The 16,776-nt window shown below is 50.2% G+C and overlaps 2 protein-coding genes across 2 annotated transcripts in view; one reads left to right on the top strand and one right to left on the bottom strand.

Moving 5' to 3' along the window:
- Catsper1 (cation channel sperm associated 1) overlaps positions 1 to 1,719 on the top strand; it is an 8,764-nt gene extending 7,045 nt beyond the window's left edge. Inside the window, exons 13-14 of the mRNA XM_055610435.1 lie at positions 1,431 to 1,545; positions 1,693 to 1,719. Coding sequence (XP_055466410.1) covers positions 1,431 to 1,545; positions 1,693 to 1,719 — 142 coding nt within the window. The remainder of the gene's footprint in view (positions 1 to 1,430; positions 1,546 to 1,692) is intronic.
- A 3,514-nt stretch (positions 1,720 to 5,233) lies between these two features.
- On the bottom strand, positions 5,234 to 6,730 carry Cst6 (cystatin E/M). Its single transcript, XM_055610587.1, has 3 exons — positions 6,405 to 6,730; positions 5,774 to 5,899; positions 5,234 to 5,427 (listed from the first exon to the last, which is right to left on the bottom strand). The coding sequence occupies exons 1-3, from the start codon at positions 6,669 to 6,671 to the stop codon at positions 5,344 to 5,346; spliced, it is 477 nt and encodes a 158-aa protein (XP_055466562.1). The 5' UTR covers positions 6,672 to 6,730; the 3' UTR covers positions 5,234 to 5,343.
- Between the last annotated feature and the right edge of the window lie 10,046 nt (positions 6,731 to 16,776).

Raw genomic sequence — 16,776 nt, 5'->3', positions numbered from 1 at the left:
CACACACACACACACACACACACACACACACACACACACACACACACCAGAGTATCTTTCAGTATAGTTTTGGCCTTTCACTCTCCACTGAGCTTAAGCTCTGCTCCTAGATCCTCCTTTCCCTTCTGGATAAAGTCCAGGCTATTTCCTCAGCGTTGTAGTGACACTTAAACAGTGTGTTGTAGTTGTCTGGGTCCAAGGGTAACACCTCTTCCTTGTTCACCTCGACATCCTCGGAGCAGCTTGCTTTTCCTATTCCCAGTGTTTCTGGCAAGTGGGTTGATAAGATCCAATGGGCAGACAAGTGAGTGAGGAATGAATCAGGTAAATAATTGGGTGGGTGGATGGTTGTTTAGGCTGAGGGGGTGGGTCCTGGGAAGAACACGTAGGCAGAGGGGTAGGTAGGTGTGCAATGGTTGCACAGGTGAGTGAATGGCTGGGCACGTGGTTGGATCAGCCATGGTTGAATGGGTCCATGGAGAGGTTTGAGTAGATGAATGGGCAAGAAGATAAGTGTAAAAATAAATAGATGGAAGGATGGGAGGTTCAGTGAGGAGTCACTGCTGATTCTTCTAGGTCCAGACTCAGACTTTTTGAGTACTGCGAAACATGCTCACCAGGTATAAGGGTGTATGCTTGTAACCTCAGTAACCTGAGGAGGAGGCAGAAGGATCACAAGTTCAAAGCCAGTCTTGGGCAACTCACTGGGGACTCATCCCAAAATAAAAATTCGAAAGGCTAGAAGAGATAGCTTTCTCTGTGATGTGCTCTTCATGCAAGCATGAGGATCTGTGTTGAATTCCCAACACCCAAGTAAAACACGACGTGGGCCTGGAGAGATGGCTCAGTGGCTAAGAGCACTGGCCATTCTTCCAAAGGACCTGAGTTCAATTCCTAGCACCCACATGACAGTTTACAACTGTCTGTAAGTTCAGTTCTAGGGGATCTGACAGCTTCGTACAGACATACATGCATAAAAATAAAAAAAAACACACCAATTCACATAAAATAATAAAATAAATAAACAACAAAAGAAAACACACTAGGCGAGACAGTGCTCACATGGACCTGTAATCCCAGTGCTGAGGAGGTAAAGTCAGGAGGGTCCCAGTGAGCTCAAGTTCAATGGCAGACACCGTCTTAAAAAATAAAGTGGAGAACAGTAGAGGAAGAGATCGAATGTTGACTTGTGGCCTCCCCATGCATACGCCCATATATACCTGCACTCACACACGTGTACAAACACATATGAACACCATGTGTACCCACATGCCCACGTGTGTGCAAAAACATGTACACATACACAAAATAACTAAGAAGTGAAAAAGTGAGATCTATAGAAGGAGGCCTATGGAGACAGAGGTCTAGGTCATGGCAAGGAGAGCCATGTTAGGGTCCTGGCAGCCCAGCCATTCCTCTGCCACATCCAGGCAGCGGGAACTCCACTTCCAGTTCCTGCAGTTGGTGGCGTCGGTGGAACTTCATCAGCAGAAGTTTCGTTCCCAAGCATCTGTCATCGATGAAATTGTGGACACTGCATTTGAGGTGACCCAGGAGGGACAGGGGCAGGGGAAAGGAAGGGAGAGGTTTGAGGGTAGGAGATCTTACCCAAAAGTGGTTCTGAGTCACAGTGGCATGGCATTGGCAAAGGCTGTCCCTGGTTCACTCACAGAACCCTATCTGACCCTACAGGCTGGAGAAGATGATTATGGGAAGTGACCCTGAAGAATCCCACTGTATTGACTCAAGCCGCTGGCGAGCTGCCTGCCTGGGTGCATTGGGACAAGTCCCTAACTCTGCTGGCATTATTATCCAGAACGATGCTGGACTGAGGTCCCAACAGAGTTTTAGAAACCCCAGGTGCCTCTGTGTCCTCACTAGCTAGCAAAGGTCATGGGGAGTTGGACAGGGGCCACAGGCATATGTTGAGAGTTGTGTGTGGAAGGGGCTCTTCTTGGATCGCCTCTGGCCTTACCAGGTTCCAGCCTCCCCGTTCAGTCCATCAGTGCACTAGCAGAGATCAGAAGGGTGACACAGAAAGAGGAGTCTGCGTGCTGACGAAAGACCAAATGTAAAGTCCTTAGAGGAAGAAAGCCTGTCTGGCCTGGGGTCAAGAAAAAAAAGAACAGACAAAAATATCCCAGAATTTTTACGTATCAGGTGCCAGCATGGGGCCCAGCGCCCAGGAACTCAGGCTTACCAGGAATGCTGTAAGAATACCAAAACAAAGGGAATATTAAGAACCCACATGGGCGGTGTTGGCACATGCCTGTGATCCCAGCACTCGGGAGGCAGAGGCAGGTGGATCTCTGTGAGGTCTCACAAAGATCCCTGGTCTACAGAGGGAGTTCCAAGACAGCCAGGACTGCACAGAGAAACCCTGTCTTGAAAACAAAACAAAACAAAACAACCCCCCCCCAAAAGCTATCCCTCCAAAACAAAGCAACAACAATGAAACACTCTCAAAAAACCAAAAGGGCCAAGTGTGGTGGCACACACCTTTAATCCAAGCAAAAAGCAAACAAAACAAAACAAAAACCAAAAAGACCACTTGCTGCTCTTTCAGAGGATCCAAGTTCAGATCCCAGCACCCACATCAGACTGCTTACAACCTCTTATAATTTAGCTCTAAAGCATCTGACTTTTTTCTGGCCTCCATGGGCCTTGCACCCACATGTACAATCCACACAGAGACACACATACACATAAATAAATTTTTTTTAATTAAAAACCCTAGAAGGTAAAAGTCATTCACATCCCCTTCCCTACCTGAAGTAAGACTACCAAACCTCAGTGAAAGGATCGAGGGGGCCTCTTAGCCTCCAGGCAGGCACAGGGCCATGTAACAAGGACCTGTTACTGCTGGGGGACAGCCACAGAAAATGGCTGCTTCTGCCCAGCCTGCTTTAGGGCTTAGAAGTACACTTTAACCCAGGCAGGGTATCCTCAAACCCTGTGTCCACTGTGGGACTACCAATGGGACCCTTGTGCAAAGCACTGAGTCTAGATGGAGTTCAGTTCCAGCCCAGGAGCTCCCCATCAATGGTTGGTCAACTTCCATCATTTATAACCAGCTTCCTCTTCATGGGGGCTGGAGGGACTCCAGAATGGGAGCTGGGGGTCTGACCAACACCTATACTCAGCACTGGCCTGGTCCAGGCAGCAATGCAGTCTTTTAAGACAAAAGCTCTCTAACCATGCTTAGGCATGCCCAGGCCCAGGAATACATCAAGCAGAGGAAATGCCATCTGGGATGTGGGCACTGATTCCAGGGGCGGAGAAGCCATGAGACAGCCTTCCTTGCATCTTGCCTCTCCCCAGCCTGCGCACATTCATTCAACAAGTCTTTCCTGTCACTTGTCCTATACTGACTCCGAGCTTGGTGTCTCCTGCTTGAAAGAACTTGGAAAACTTTCCAACCAGTGATGACACAACACAAACGAAACTGCCATGGGTATCCGGTTCCAGCAGAGAAAGGATACAAGCAGTCCCCTGGGGCAATGTCAAACCCATCCCCCTCAGTGTGTCAGGCTTCCTGGGCAGTGGTCAGCCTCCATTCCCTCCATGATGTGGCCTTTGAGAACAGTAGAGAGGATCCCAGCTTCAGCTGCTGACCATGAGGTCACATAATTGGGGCGGAGGGGCGAGTCAGACAGGAACAAGTTAGGTGTGAGACCTTAGGAGGAGGCATTGAGCAGACATTTTACACACACACACACACACACACACACACCCCCATAATGCCAGATTGAGCCTGGTACCACCTAGTACTCCAAATCAACCCATGACTGTGGCCCACCTCCCGGGTGGAGATGTCAATGTCTCCAAGCAAGACTTCTGCACATGATGCAAGTGCTGGCTTGGGGGGCGGGGTGCCGGGTACTCAGCACTGGGCTACTTCCGGCTTCTCTGAAGCATGTGCTGTGTGCCTGTTGTCTCTGCTCACGCTTTTCTAGGCTGTGTTGCTATCATGTTCAGGGAATGTCTAGAATGTCTGCTAGCACCTGAGTGGGTCCTGTGACTGCCTCCCTCCTCTCTCTGTTTGAACGAATGTATAACAAGAACTGCAACTGCAAATAAGTGCACAAAGACTCTAACACCTGTTTCCTCCAATCCAACATGACACTGACTGGACCCTGTCCCTCCCGTGAGAGTTACCCCTCCAGGTAGCAAGTTCACTCTTCCCTCTGGTGATCCACAGCCCAGGTTCCTTTAGAAATCTTTCCCAGAGAGAAACACTGAGAAAAGCCTCCTGAGAAGGATGTGAGTGGCTTTGGGGCCTCTTGGCCTATGGAAACTTTGAGAGAAAGGAAGTCACCTCCAGCCACAGTACGCATGGGAGTATCTGTGACCTGGGAACCCAGTGCCGTGGGGCCCGTGGAGTTGAGCACCCACAAACATCTCACACTACTGGTGAGTACTGAGGGTTTGGGCTAGAGTGGATTGAAGAGTGCCTGGGGGCCGCCTATGCAATCAGAGTTAGGCCCCTTAGGGCCAGCTGTGGCCTGCTGTCAGGGCTTCAGAGGGCCGAAGTCTGGGAACTTGACCTTTCCTCCAGCTGTATGTGGTCAAATGTTCCAGACACACTGGGCACACCTTTCATCCCAGCAGAGGCAGAAAGATCTCTGAGTTTGAGGCCAGCCTGGTTTACAGAGTGAGTTCCAGGACAGCCAGGGCTACACAGAGAAACCCTGTCTCAAAACACCAAAAAAAAAAAAAAAAAAAAAAAGTTGCAGACACTGAGACATGAAGTGCTGTGTTTGCTGTCGCACAGCGTATCTCGCTGAAGGAAAACGAGGTCCCTTTCCCTGTCGGGTGTTCTTTACTGTGTCCTCATTTGAGGACAATAAAAAGAGCTCTGCCACTAATAAACTCTCTGGCCTGGGTCATCACCCTTTGCAGCCATCCGGACCCCAGCTTTTGACTGTCTTTTCTCATTTCTGTCCTTCCCCTCAGAGTCCCAGCATGAACCCAGGAAAAGATGCTGGTCCCATTCACACAGACATCCCTACTGTAACTAGTCTCGGAGCAACATCTCTCTCCCAAGACTTTGTTTCTTCCTTATCTCTGAGTCCACTGAAAGTGTCTAGCAGAAGGGCTTCCCATTTGAGGGCCACATCCTCCTCCGTGCTGCCCGGGGGCAAGGGCGCAGGACCCTGTCAGCTGTGGGGTTCTGAGAGTCACTGAGAGCAGACTGAGGCTCAGGGTGAGTGAAACACACAGGAGAAACCAATGCAAGAAGCAGAGCTACAGATTTATTGCTACAGACATGGCCCATGGCCCTGAGCTGCCTCCATCACCATGCTTGTTCTTGGGGGCCCGCCACTGGCACCCCGGGGCCGGCTACATCCGCACGCAGTCATGCTTTAGAAGCTGAGTGGTGTTCCTCCAGGGGATTTGAAGGAGCTCAAAGTTGCAGCGCAGCTTCTGAGGAGGGAGGAGAGTGGACAAGGAGGCTGAGCTTGGTGCCAGCCTCCTCCTCCCAGCAGTCAGCCCTCTGCCTGCCACTTCTTTCTGGAGCCAGGGACAGACTACAACTGGTCCCAAAACATGAAGTTGGATGGCAGGAGATGATCCCAGATCTATCAGGCAACTCCCACCCCAAGAGAAAGCCCCAGTCTCTCCTTCCGGGACCCCACCCTGGCCCGAATCACACAAAGGCCGGACAGGACAGGTCCAGCCAGGCCTTTGCCTGACCAGATAGACTAGTCAGGATGGACGAGCTAAGGGCCTCAGATTCTGCACGTGGCTGGACTGGGGCCGGTGATCTTACCTCCTCCTGTCCACCTACTGCCAGGGGGCAGGCGGTGAGGTCCATGTGGTCTCCAGAGACTCTGGTCTTTCTGCACTCTGTGCTCTGCATCTCCACAAGCAGGTAGTACTTGAGGCCCGCCACCAGCTGAGGATAAGGTAGGGCAGGTGAGAGACGCCTGGGAGGCCAGCCTGTGTTTCTACTCTTTCTCTTCCTCTGGCCTAAAAGCATTCAGACCTGGAGGGGAGGGGAGGGCTTCTAGGTGTGATTTAGGGGTGACGGCAGAGCCCTGGGCCCTGCAGGAAACCTGTCTGCAGCTAGGTAGCTGAGGAGGGTGGCCCCTCCCACTCCGTCTGGCAGGAGTAGGGCAGTGAGTTAGTTATGCCAAAGGAGGTTGAATCTTGCATTTCTTCGATATTTAGGTTTGGTTGCCATAGGTTTTGCCGTTTTATCGGTTTTGTTTTGCTGGCAAGTATTTTGTGGAATGGACCGGGCGTTGTGATTGGTTTTAGTGCCCCCTTGTGTTTGGTAGCTGGCCAAGCCGCTCTCTGGCTTGCTCCCTCCCCCGCACCCCTCTCCCTCTCCAAATTGTCCCGCTCCCTGTCCACAGCATTCTGTCCCACTCTGTCCCATACATCCCCAGCCACCACACCTGATACTTCGCATCGATGACTTTGGTGTCTCGGAAGTAGTAGAGGCTGTTGCTGTCCATATTGTAGCTGGCCACAGCTGCCTGCGCCGCCTTCTGCACCCTTGGGTCATCTGGAGACAGGTACTGGCGTTCTCCGGTCCTGCGGCTCCGCAGCTCGGCGCGGACGTCCGGGGACAGCGTCAGAAGGCAGAATGCGAGCAGGCCCAGGCCCAGTGCCAGCGGGAAGGACACACGCTCCATAGCCACCGATTCCGTGAGGAGCTCCATCCTGCGCGGCTTTTACCGGCTCCCGGCCCCTCCCGGCCCCGCCCACCGCCTGCCTGTTCCCTGAGCACGCCTGGACCCGCTTGCAGGTGCTTGTAGGCGGCTGTACCTCCCCCACCTAGGTCCTGGAAGGACCAGGGGTGGCACACAGGTCCCAGGACCTCTACTTGTGGGGACACTGGCCTGTCCCTCCTATCACACAGGAGGGAGAAGACAGTGACAGTTCACCAAAACCAAAGGCCACCACAGGGGTCAGGGCAGTGTGAATTGCCAAAAGCAGCTATGGTTAACCTCTTACTATCGCCACCATTTTCTTGTGTGATGATTTTTTTTTTTTTTTTTTTTTTAAGAAATTACAACCTCTGGCCTCCATTTCTTCTAGAAAATAAATGTAAGGATTCAATTAACTGACACAGATAAAAATCTGAGCCTAGGAGAGGCCAGGTGCTAACTCTCACAGCCGTAGTGAGAGGGGGTGGCTGACCCTTGAACTTTGCAGAGGTGGGAACAGTGCAGAAGGGAGAATTTGTTCAAAGACATCAGCTGGTCCCTAGTAAGTGAGAACACTGAACAGCTTAAATTGAGTGTGTGTGTGTGTGTGTGTGTGTGTGTGTGTGTGTGTGTGTTATGAAATAAGGTCTTATGTATCCAAGGCTGACCTTGAACTTCTGATCTTCCTGCCTCTACCTTCTTGTGCTGGGATTACCATCACACGTGCTGAGAATTCAGGGCTTCATGCATGTTAGACAAACAGTCTACCAGCTGGTGTCCACAGCCACGTTTTGCTTTGTTGAGCTTACGCCTAGAGTCTGTGCATGCTGGGCAAACACTTCACCGCTGAGCCGTATCTTCAGTCCTGTTTTCACTATTTTTAGATAGGGGCTTGTTCAGTCACCCGGTATGACCTTGACCTTGCTCTGTGGCCGGGCAGACCTCGAATCTGTGTCTTTCCAGGTAAGGATTACAAGCCTATGTTCCCTGAATCCCAAAGGAGGGGTTGTCATACCAGGTGCCATCTTTCCAACTGGGTGACTTTGGCCATTCAGGCGTCGGTGTCCTATGGGGGAAAGGGTGACAATTCTCTTCTCCTAAAGCTGTGTTGTTCTAACAAGGACGGTTCCAGGCTGTTGTCCTTAGGGACCCTAGACCAATCCTAGGGTGCTAACAAGTTAGGAAATCCTATAGTGTTTTGGAAGAACCGGCATGGGGACTCATTCTGGCAGAATTTCCTTCCCTCAGGGGCTTTTTAAAAAAACCAGTTCCATGCCTCCCCCCCACACACCCCTTTTTCCTTTTGTCTTTTTTTTTTTTTTTTTTTTTACATTTTTAAATTTATGTTTTATTTTTGAGGAGGGTTACTCATGCCTCAGGAAGGGAGGGGTGTGTGCCACAGCATGCACGTGTAGAAGGTCAGAGGTTGGCCTTCCAGAACTGGTTCTCTCCTTCCACCATAGCCGTTCAGAAGTTTGGACCCAGGTCTTCGGCCTCAGCAGCAAGCATCTTTACCCGCCCAGCCATCTTACTGGCCCTTCCTGAGGGTCTTAAATGGGACTTGGGAGAAGTGGCTGCTTCCAGCACCTAGCAGATGACCAGCTTGACCAGTAGCAGCACTGCAGAGGTGAACATTACAGGCAGGCACCCAGTACACCCCTCCCCCAATACTAGACCTCGGCCCGGAGTGTGATCACCACCCCTTCCAGCTATGAGCCTGCTCTACCTGACAGCCTAGCTATGAAAGAGAAACTCCCAGGCGATCCCTGCTGTGGCTGAAGCAGGCAGAGCTCTGTGAGTTCAGGGCTAGCTTGGTCTCCACAGTGAGTTCCGGGCCAGTGCTACATAGTAAGGCTTCGTCTCAAAAACAAACAAACAAAGGACAAACTATTCCTACCTCCTGGAGACTTCAAACAAGGTCCATTGCAGGCCAGGTATGCAGTGTCTGGAGACACCAATATGGAAGAAAACTACCCCAACCTTGACCTATAAGTCTTAACCGGGCAGAGGCCCTGAGTTGGGGGACCCTGGGAAGGGAGTAGAGCAAGAAACACGGCCAGCTCACAGGGCGTCGTAGGCGAAGCAGCACCAAGGGGCCAGGGGGCCTCCCCAGCACCGAGTTCTCCCAGCTCTGCTCACCCGCTGTGCAATCCAGTCACAGGCACAAGTTCCTCCTACAGATCCTTCAAAAATTGCTCAGTTGGAGGGGCTGGGGTGACGGCGGGCACAGTGTCTGCCAGGCAAGCGTGGGGGCCTGCCTTCAGCTCTCCAGCACCCCCAGAGAAAACAGAGAGCTTCCCGGAGCTCCTGGTTCAGCAAGAGTCCCTGTCTCAAAACATAAGGTGCAGAGCAAGCAGAGAAGGCAAGGCGCATGAGTTACTGACCGGAAGAGTAGATGAGTTCGTGGATCACCGGCACCCAATCTACTCTCCTGCCAGGGAAGCTCTAGCCATACGGCTGGCTTTGCTCCAGGGCCTGGCCTGTTTCATTCTCATGCTGGTTCTGCTCAGCAGTGGCTGTTACCTCTTCCTACGAAAAAAAAAAAAAAAAAAAAAAAATGAGACCAAAGAAGGAGGGTCAGAAGTGGGGACTGGGCTAGACGGTACACTGGGCTAGACAGGCTAGATGGTGCCACCCCATCCTGCGGAGGTGGTGGGCCAAGCATAAGCTAAAAATTGGCTATCCCCACTGGCCACAGGACACAGGCCCCAGCGGTATTGTGGCCCAGAGACCCCACACACACAACCTAAGTTGCCCACAGCACTCTTCTCTGGCTACTAGCCTGGTAGGTCTTGATAAACCACACAACCCATTCTTCTCACTGGGATCGGGCCCTCTAGGGCCTTACCGCTGTCCCCAGAATTCTTTTGCCTGAGTCTTCAAGTAGGTGGAGGACATTCCTTCCCCTGGGCTCTGCTCCCTCTCTCTGCCATACCACATCCTGGAAAGAAAACTTTATAACAAGGACACCTGTGGCCCAATGGTGACTAAAGGACACCTGCAATCCAGCGGTGACTCCATGAAGGAGTTCCCCTGAATGCCAGGGCCTTCCCATTTGCAGCTGATGGAGGTTTCCCATCTGTGCACTGTGAAATGGAGGAGATGAGGCTCAGGGCAATGGAGCAAATTGCTTCAAATCTCTGGGAGTAAAGATGGCTTTGTTGAACAGAAGGCCTAGCTGGCACTCCATCCAGACCCAGTAGTGACACACAGAAAGCCCTAATCTTTGTTTGGAAGGACACCGAGATCATGATGGACAGCTGTCAGCTCACACTGCATGCCTTCAATATTACTGGCATGCCACCTGGCCGGGTAAGGGAGGTGCTGGGCTATGTTCATCCCTGTTTCTTTCTTGCCAGGGGCAGAAGGAAAGAGCCCAGTGGCCCTAGGATCAGGGCACTGGATCATAAGCTCTAGGACCAGGTCTGAACACTGAAGACCAGAGGGGCTGAGGGATCCAGTCCTGGCTGGGCACAAGGATGAAGGCGGAGCTCACCCATGTTCTTAGGCCAGTGGGCGGGTATGGACACTTTATATGGACACTAGGAAACCCCACTCCAATCCTCACTGACCAGGTTTGCTTTCCTCACCAGCACAGCAGCCTCCGTCTCTCTGGTAGGCTGAGTTGGATCTGGACCTGTGAGAGACCACTTGATTATACTATACAGGGGCCCTTTGTCCCCTGCTGCCCCAAGACTGATCCAGGAACTTATGTGGGTTGCAGTACAGGGCCCTGATAAGGGATTCCAGGCTTGCCAACTTGTCTCACGCACAGCCCATGGCCCAAGGGAAAGGTGAAGCAGGTTTCAGACCCTTTAGAAACAAAGCCTGTGGGAGAATCAGGGAAACAAGTGATAAGGGAACAGGGCAGACAGTCTGTCATATGTCATACAGAGCCCCACCAGGGTCCGGGGCCAGAGACAGGAAGACAAAGCCAGGTAACCATTATGAACAGGAGCCAGGCAAGTGTTTCATGGAGGTCTCCTTGAAACCCCTGTCCAAGCAAACTGGCCTGTGTGACAGTGTCGTGTATGTGGGTGAGGCTGAGCTTGTCTGTGAGGCAGGGTAGTCAGGAAACACTCCAGACATGTAAAGGAAAAGGGCTTCCTCACACCAGAGTCTGGTTGAAATCTTCCACCAGTCAAAAATCAAGGATTCTAACACAAATTAACATCTTCTGTCTCTCTTCCCACCTGTAAACTTACAATTTGCTAGGAACCTCAGCAGAAATCCCTTAATCCCAGAAACAGTGACTTTCCCTTAAGAAGGCCATACTCAGGCTGGAGAGACAACTCAGAGGTTAAGAGAACTCGCTTCTCTTTCAAGGACCAGGATTTGGCTCCTGCACCCACATGACAACTCACAGCTGCCTGTAACTCCAGGTCTAGAGCATACAACACTCTTCTGGCCAGTTCTGGCACTGTGCATGTGTACACAGACAGACACTCGTGCAGGTAAACACTCATACACCTAAAGTAAAAATAGCAGGGTGTGGTGGCCACGCCTTTAATCCCATCACTGTGGAGGCAGAGGCTGGCAGATACACCTGTGAGTTCCAGGACAGTCAGCGGTATGTACGGAGGCCCTGTCTCAAAAAAACAAACACAAAACATAACAAAATGTTTTGGTTTGTTATTTATTTATTTTTAGTTCTTTTGAGACAAGGTTTCTCTGTGTAACAGCCCTAGCTGTCCTGGAACTTGATCTGTAGACCAGGCTGGCCTAGCAGAGATCCGCCTGCCTCTGCCTCCTGCGTGCTGGGAGTAAAGGTGTGTGCCACCGCTGCCCAGTCTGTTTTTAGATTTTAAAAGAAATTGATTCTTGCCTTTCTGCTGCAGCAACTATCTTCCAATAACTCACCAAATGACAAACCCCATGAAGAAAGGAGGGGACCTGTGGTATGCCTTTTAGGAAACATTGAGTTGCTCCTTTGGCTGAATACATAAGAATCCACAAGAAGGGCGAGACTGTAGACATCAAAGGAACGGCACTGTCCAAGGAATGCCGCATAGAAGGATTCTGTGTCACTCAGCATGCTACGGGCCTCATCCTAACCCTCTTCCCTGCTCGTGACAATACACAATGGTCCCACAATTGTTCCAGCCCTGTTTCTTCATAGTTTTCCTCTTACACTTCTATTATTCCAAGCAAGTTAAGGGCAAGATTCTTAGGAAGAGCGTTAATGCAGGGATTGCCAAAGCAGCTTCCTGAAGCTGGTGAGAGAAAACAATCAGGGGTGAGAGAAGCCAAAGGGAAAGGTTTAACTGCTGCGTCAGGCTGTCCCACGTTGCGTGGAGAAGCACACTTAGTGAGGCCAACAGAAGAGGCCTGAGCCACTAGAACCCATTCCCTATGACTGCATAGCTTAGCACACAAAAAGAAAAAAAGAAAGGAAAAAAAAAAAACCTTGCGCCTTTATGTGTGTGTGTGTTTTATTTTTGCTTGGTGGCATATGCCTCTAATTCCAGCAATGAGCCAGGTGGATCTCTGTGAGTTCTAGGCCAGCCTGGTCTACAGAGTGAGTTTCAGGATGGGCAGGGCTACATGGGAAAACCCTGTCTCAAAAACAAAAAACAAAAAATGAAAAACAGTATTTTAATGAGCTGTGACACTCAGAAGCTGGCACCTGTTCTTTGCTCCTTCCCTGAGAGCCTTTCTATCTCCAACAAACCCCACGCCTACTTCATACTGGTTCCTTCTGAATGTTTCCACATAAAAAGCAAAGCTACAGCGTCTACCTGAGCTGACGTTCTAAAAGATTAGGGTAACTCCTCAAGCTGTTGGGGTGACAGCACGGAGCTGGGTCTCGGTCCCAGAGTCTGCTGATGCCAACATCAGCCACATATCACAAACTGAAAGGCCAGAGAAGCTTGAGTCACCAGTTTGGACTGCAGACGGGGAAAGCTCCCAGGAAGTGACTGCAGCCACAGCTGGGTCCTGCTTATGGCCACCTTCGTGGGTGGGATGCTCACAATGCCCCGCATAAGACTTATGTTCCTCTTGGCAAGTGATTGCAGATTCAGCACATATTTCTAGCCTTAAGGTCCAGAAATGGAAAAGCTACACAGGCATTATAGCACATGCCTGTAAGCCCAGCACTCTGCAGGTAGAAAAAAAGGATCCAAAGTTCAAAGTCATCTTCAGCTACAAAACAAATGTGAGGCTAGCCTAGGCTCATGAGTCCTCTAAGTCAAATGACGAGGACAAGAGAGAAGAGAAGAGGAGAGGAGAGGAGAGAAGAGAAGAGAAGAGAGGAGAGGAGGGGAGGGGAGAGGAGGGGAGGAGGAGAGGAGGGGAGGAGAGGAGAGGGGGAGGGGAGGAGGGGAGGGGAGGAGGAGAAGAGGAGAGGAGGAGAGGAGGAGAGGAGAGGTATGAGTTAAAGAGTTCTGGGTATGGTAGCACACACAGTTAATCTCAGCACTTGGGCAGAGGCAGGCAGAGCTCTATGAGTTTGAGGCCAGCCTGGGCTACAGAACAAGTTCTAAGTCCAGCTAGGGCTATACAGTGAGACCTGCTCAAAGAACAAACAAGTAAACGAAGGAAAGAGAGAAAAGAAGGAAGGTAGGAAGAAAGAGAGAGAGAGAGAGAGAGAGAAAGAAAGAAAGAAAGAAAGAAAGAAAGAAAGAAAGAAAGAAAGGGCAATAGCAAAATTGAACATAGTGGTTCATGTCTGCAGCCCCAATATTTAGAAGGCTAAGGCAAAAGAATCAAGCCTTGTGATTCAGAGGCTGGCCTGGGCTATATAAGGAGATTCAGCTTCATCAACAAAAGGCAGTGGCCGAGTAGTTGTCTTCTCTACTAAGGTGTTTGCTGCTCAAGCATGAGAACTGAGTTCATATCTCTAGCATCCATGTAAAGAAACAGATGTGATGACACACACAAGTACTCTCAGGCTGGGGAGACAGGCAGGAGGATCCCCAGGCCTTGCTGGCCAGACAGTCTAAGAGAACCAGTGAGTCCCAGCTTCAGTAAGAGACCCTGTCTCAAACACTAATGGAGACTGAGGGAGGGGGCTACAGCTGGGATACAAAGTGAATAAATTGTCAATAAATTAAAAAAAAAAAAAAGACTAATGTAGAGTGATAAAGAAGACACAAGACACACACAAAAAAGAACTGGAAAGGTCAGCCAACTTGACCTTGTCTTACCTTTCTTTCTTCTTCTTTCTTTCTTTCTTTCTTTCTTTATTTATTTATTTATTTATTTATTTATTTTAAGGATATATTTATTTATTGTTTATACAGCATTCTGCCTGCATGTGTACCTGCAGGCCAGAAGAGGGTGCCAGGTCTCATTACGGATGGTTAAAAGTCACCATGTTGGGAGTTGAACCGAGGTGGGAGTTGAACTCAGTTGAAAGAGCAACTAGTGCTCTTAATCTCTGAGCCATCTCTCCAGCCCCTATTTATTTATTTTTATTTCACATATATTGTGTCAACTCCCCTAAAACTGGAATTACAGACGGTTGTAAGCTGCCACATGGGTGCTGAGAATTGAGCCCCAGTCTTGTGGAAGAGCAACCAATGCTTTATTTTTTGTTTGTTTGTTTGTTTGTTTGTTCATTTGTTTTTGTTTTTTCAAGACAGGGTTTCTCTGTGTAGCCCTGGCTGTCCTGGACTCGCTTTGTAGACCAGGCTGGCCTTGAACTCACAGAGATCCACTTGCCTCTGCCTCCCGAGTGCTGAGATTACAGGTGTGCGCCAGGGTGGCCGGCTACTGCCAAAGCTCTTAACCTCTAAGCCATATCCCCAGTCCTCTGGAATTTTTATTTAATATTAAATTTTTTTTTAAATAAAATTTGAAATTTTATTTTAAAAGGGTCTCCAAATGTAGCCTGGAATTATAAACTATCCTGGAACTATCTCTCCATCCCCCCTGCCTCTGCTTCGTGAATCACAGGGTTGCAGGCAGGAGTTGCCACACACCTGACTCTGTCTATTAGCTTCTGCAATAAGTACTTTTCTTGCTTTTTATCCAGTTGAATCACTATTGAGTTTGAATCACTAAGCAAGATTTGACTTTTTTTTAACTTTGCGTGAAAGTAACCATACTATTTTTCTTCATTTTCTCAATACTATCTAATATGTAACTACTGTATTTAGATTCATCTCACAGCCCGTAGGACCCTAGCCTGGGCCTGAAACTGCCAAAATCCAGGCCCCCAAGGAACCCAATAACTGGGAGAGGACAGTTGGGAGACAGAAGCTGAGGAAAGTGAGGTGTGAGGCCTTATTTAAAGGGAAGGGATCATGAGCTGTGAAAGAGGATGCTAGGCTGTCATACTCTTGAACTTTGAACCAAACTGCCTTCCTGCCTCTTGGGGATCATTACTGTGCCGACTGTGGTGGTCACAGAGAGCCTGAACTAGGGTGCTTTTCATGCCACCCCTATACTTCCAGCTTGGGCCTGACATTGCTGATACCTGGTGCTCACAAAGCACTCACTCACTGTGTCCTGACCCCAGGTGTGGCTATGTGCCTGGCATCAGAGCACACCTTTGGCAGGGCACAAGAGGCTCAGGCTTTGGAGTTTGGGATGTATGCACCCATCTCTGGGTTGTCTTTCTGGGGCATGCTCCTTCTGTGTGGCCTCTACTGTTGGGGTCGATGGTTTTCATGGCGTGCCCATGGTTCTTGGAGCATTTGAGCACATCCTGCATCACTCTGTGTGTGTGTGTGTGTGTGTGTGTGTGTGTGTGTGTCTGCCTTTCTGACACTTATACTGATGAGTTCTCTCGAGAAGAATGAAGGAGGATTTCAGCTTCCATGTAAAGTGTGCCCAGAATATTGCAGTTGCAGCTGGTGAAATGGCACAGCAAATAAAGATGCTTTCAGCCAAAACTGAGCTTGATCCCCGGGACCCATGCGGTGGAAGAAGAGAACCGACTCCACAGCTTGTCTCACTTTCGCATATGCTGTGTTACATCCGTGTCCACTCAGATAAATAAAGTAATTTTTAAAATATTGAACCTTTGAATGGTCTCTCTCTTGGGGACTCACCCCTTCTGGGTGCTGTAGATTTGATTTTACCTCTCTTGGGCTATGTGTCCAGCTCCTTTCAGATATCTTGCCCAGGGCAAGGTACTGTGCCTCTGGGGAGGATGAGAGAGGGACTGTCTTAGCCTCATGGCCTCCAGTGGTTCTGAAGGACAGGCAGCCACCTCTAGCCACCAGTATGCACAAGAGTGTTTGAGGTTTTGTTTGTCTTGTTTTTGGTTTTTCGAGACAGGGTTTCTCTGTGTAGTCTTGTCTATCCTGTACTCACTTTGTAGACCAGGCTGGCCTCAAACTCACAGAGCTCCACCTGCCTCTGTGGGACCACAGGCCTGTGCTGCCGTGCCCGTGCACAGGAGTGTTTGGAGGTTGGAACTTCAGTGTTCGCCCCAACCAGGTGTACTTCTGCGTGCTGAGGTCGTCAGGGTCCTGCTTCCCTTTCTGAGTGCTCACAGAGACCCAATGTCCTGGGTAGTCTTAGCTTCTGTGACTTCGCTCTTTAGTCTCATCACATATGTAGGGACTCTGTGCTTAAGAGTGCTGGTAGTTGGCCCTTCTCTGTTTGAGACTCTGAATATTTGAGGGTCCATACTGTAGAGCTGTCCCTGTGTGTTCAGTACTGTTGGGGCCAGGCCAGCAGAGATCGACGCGGATGGCAGAGGTAGCCTGTCAGCTGTGGGGTTCTGAGAGTCACTGAGAGCAGACTGAGGCTCAGGGTGAGTGAAACACACAGGAGAAACCAATGCAAGAAGCAGAGCTACAGATTTATTGCTACAGACATGGCCCATGGCCCTGAGCTGCCTCCATCACCATGCTTGTTCTTGGGGGCCCGCCACTGGCACCCCGGGGCCGGCTACATCCGCACGCAGTCATGCTTTAGAAGCTGAGTGGTGTTCCTCCAGGGGATTTGAAGGAGCTCAAAGTTGCAGCGCAGCTTCTGAGGAGGGAGGAGAGTGGACAAGGAGGCTGAGCTTGGTGCCAGCCTCCTCCTCCTCCCAGCAGTCAGCCCTCTGCCTGCCACTTCTCTCTGTGACCAAGTACAATCGTGGTCCAGCACAGAGTATGAGACAGCCCTGCCCGATCCCAAGTCCTTCCAAGAAACTCCTACCACAAAGGGAAGCGCC

This window comes from Psammomys obesus, unplaced genomic scaffold (genome assembly GCF_907164565.1).
Source record: "Psammomys obesus unplaced genomic scaffold, mPsaObe1.curated_primary_1811, whole genome shotgun sequence".
In the NCBI taxonomy this organism is placed as follows: domain Eukaryota; kingdom Metazoa; phylum Chordata; class Mammalia; order Rodentia; family Muridae; genus Psammomys; species Psammomys obesus.
The sequence above is the reverse complement of the archived record's forward strand: the minus strand, read 5'-3'. Positions and strand labels throughout refer to the sequence as shown.

Excerpts from the sequence above, each read along its gene's own strand:
- Cst6 (XM_055610587.1), bottom strand. The coding sequence starts at position 6,671 with ATGGAGCTCCTCACGGAATCGGTGGCTATGGAGCGTGTGTCCTTCCCG. Across the intron at positions 5,900-6,404 it reads TCATCGATGCGAAGTATCAG|CTGGTGGCGGGCCTCAAGTA; the intron begins GTGTGGTGGCTG and ends CCTTATCCTCAG. Across the intron at positions 5,428-5,773 it reads CAGTAGGTGGACAGGAGGAG|AAGCTGCGCTGCAACTTTGA; the intron begins GTAAGATCACCG and ends CTCCCTCCTCAG.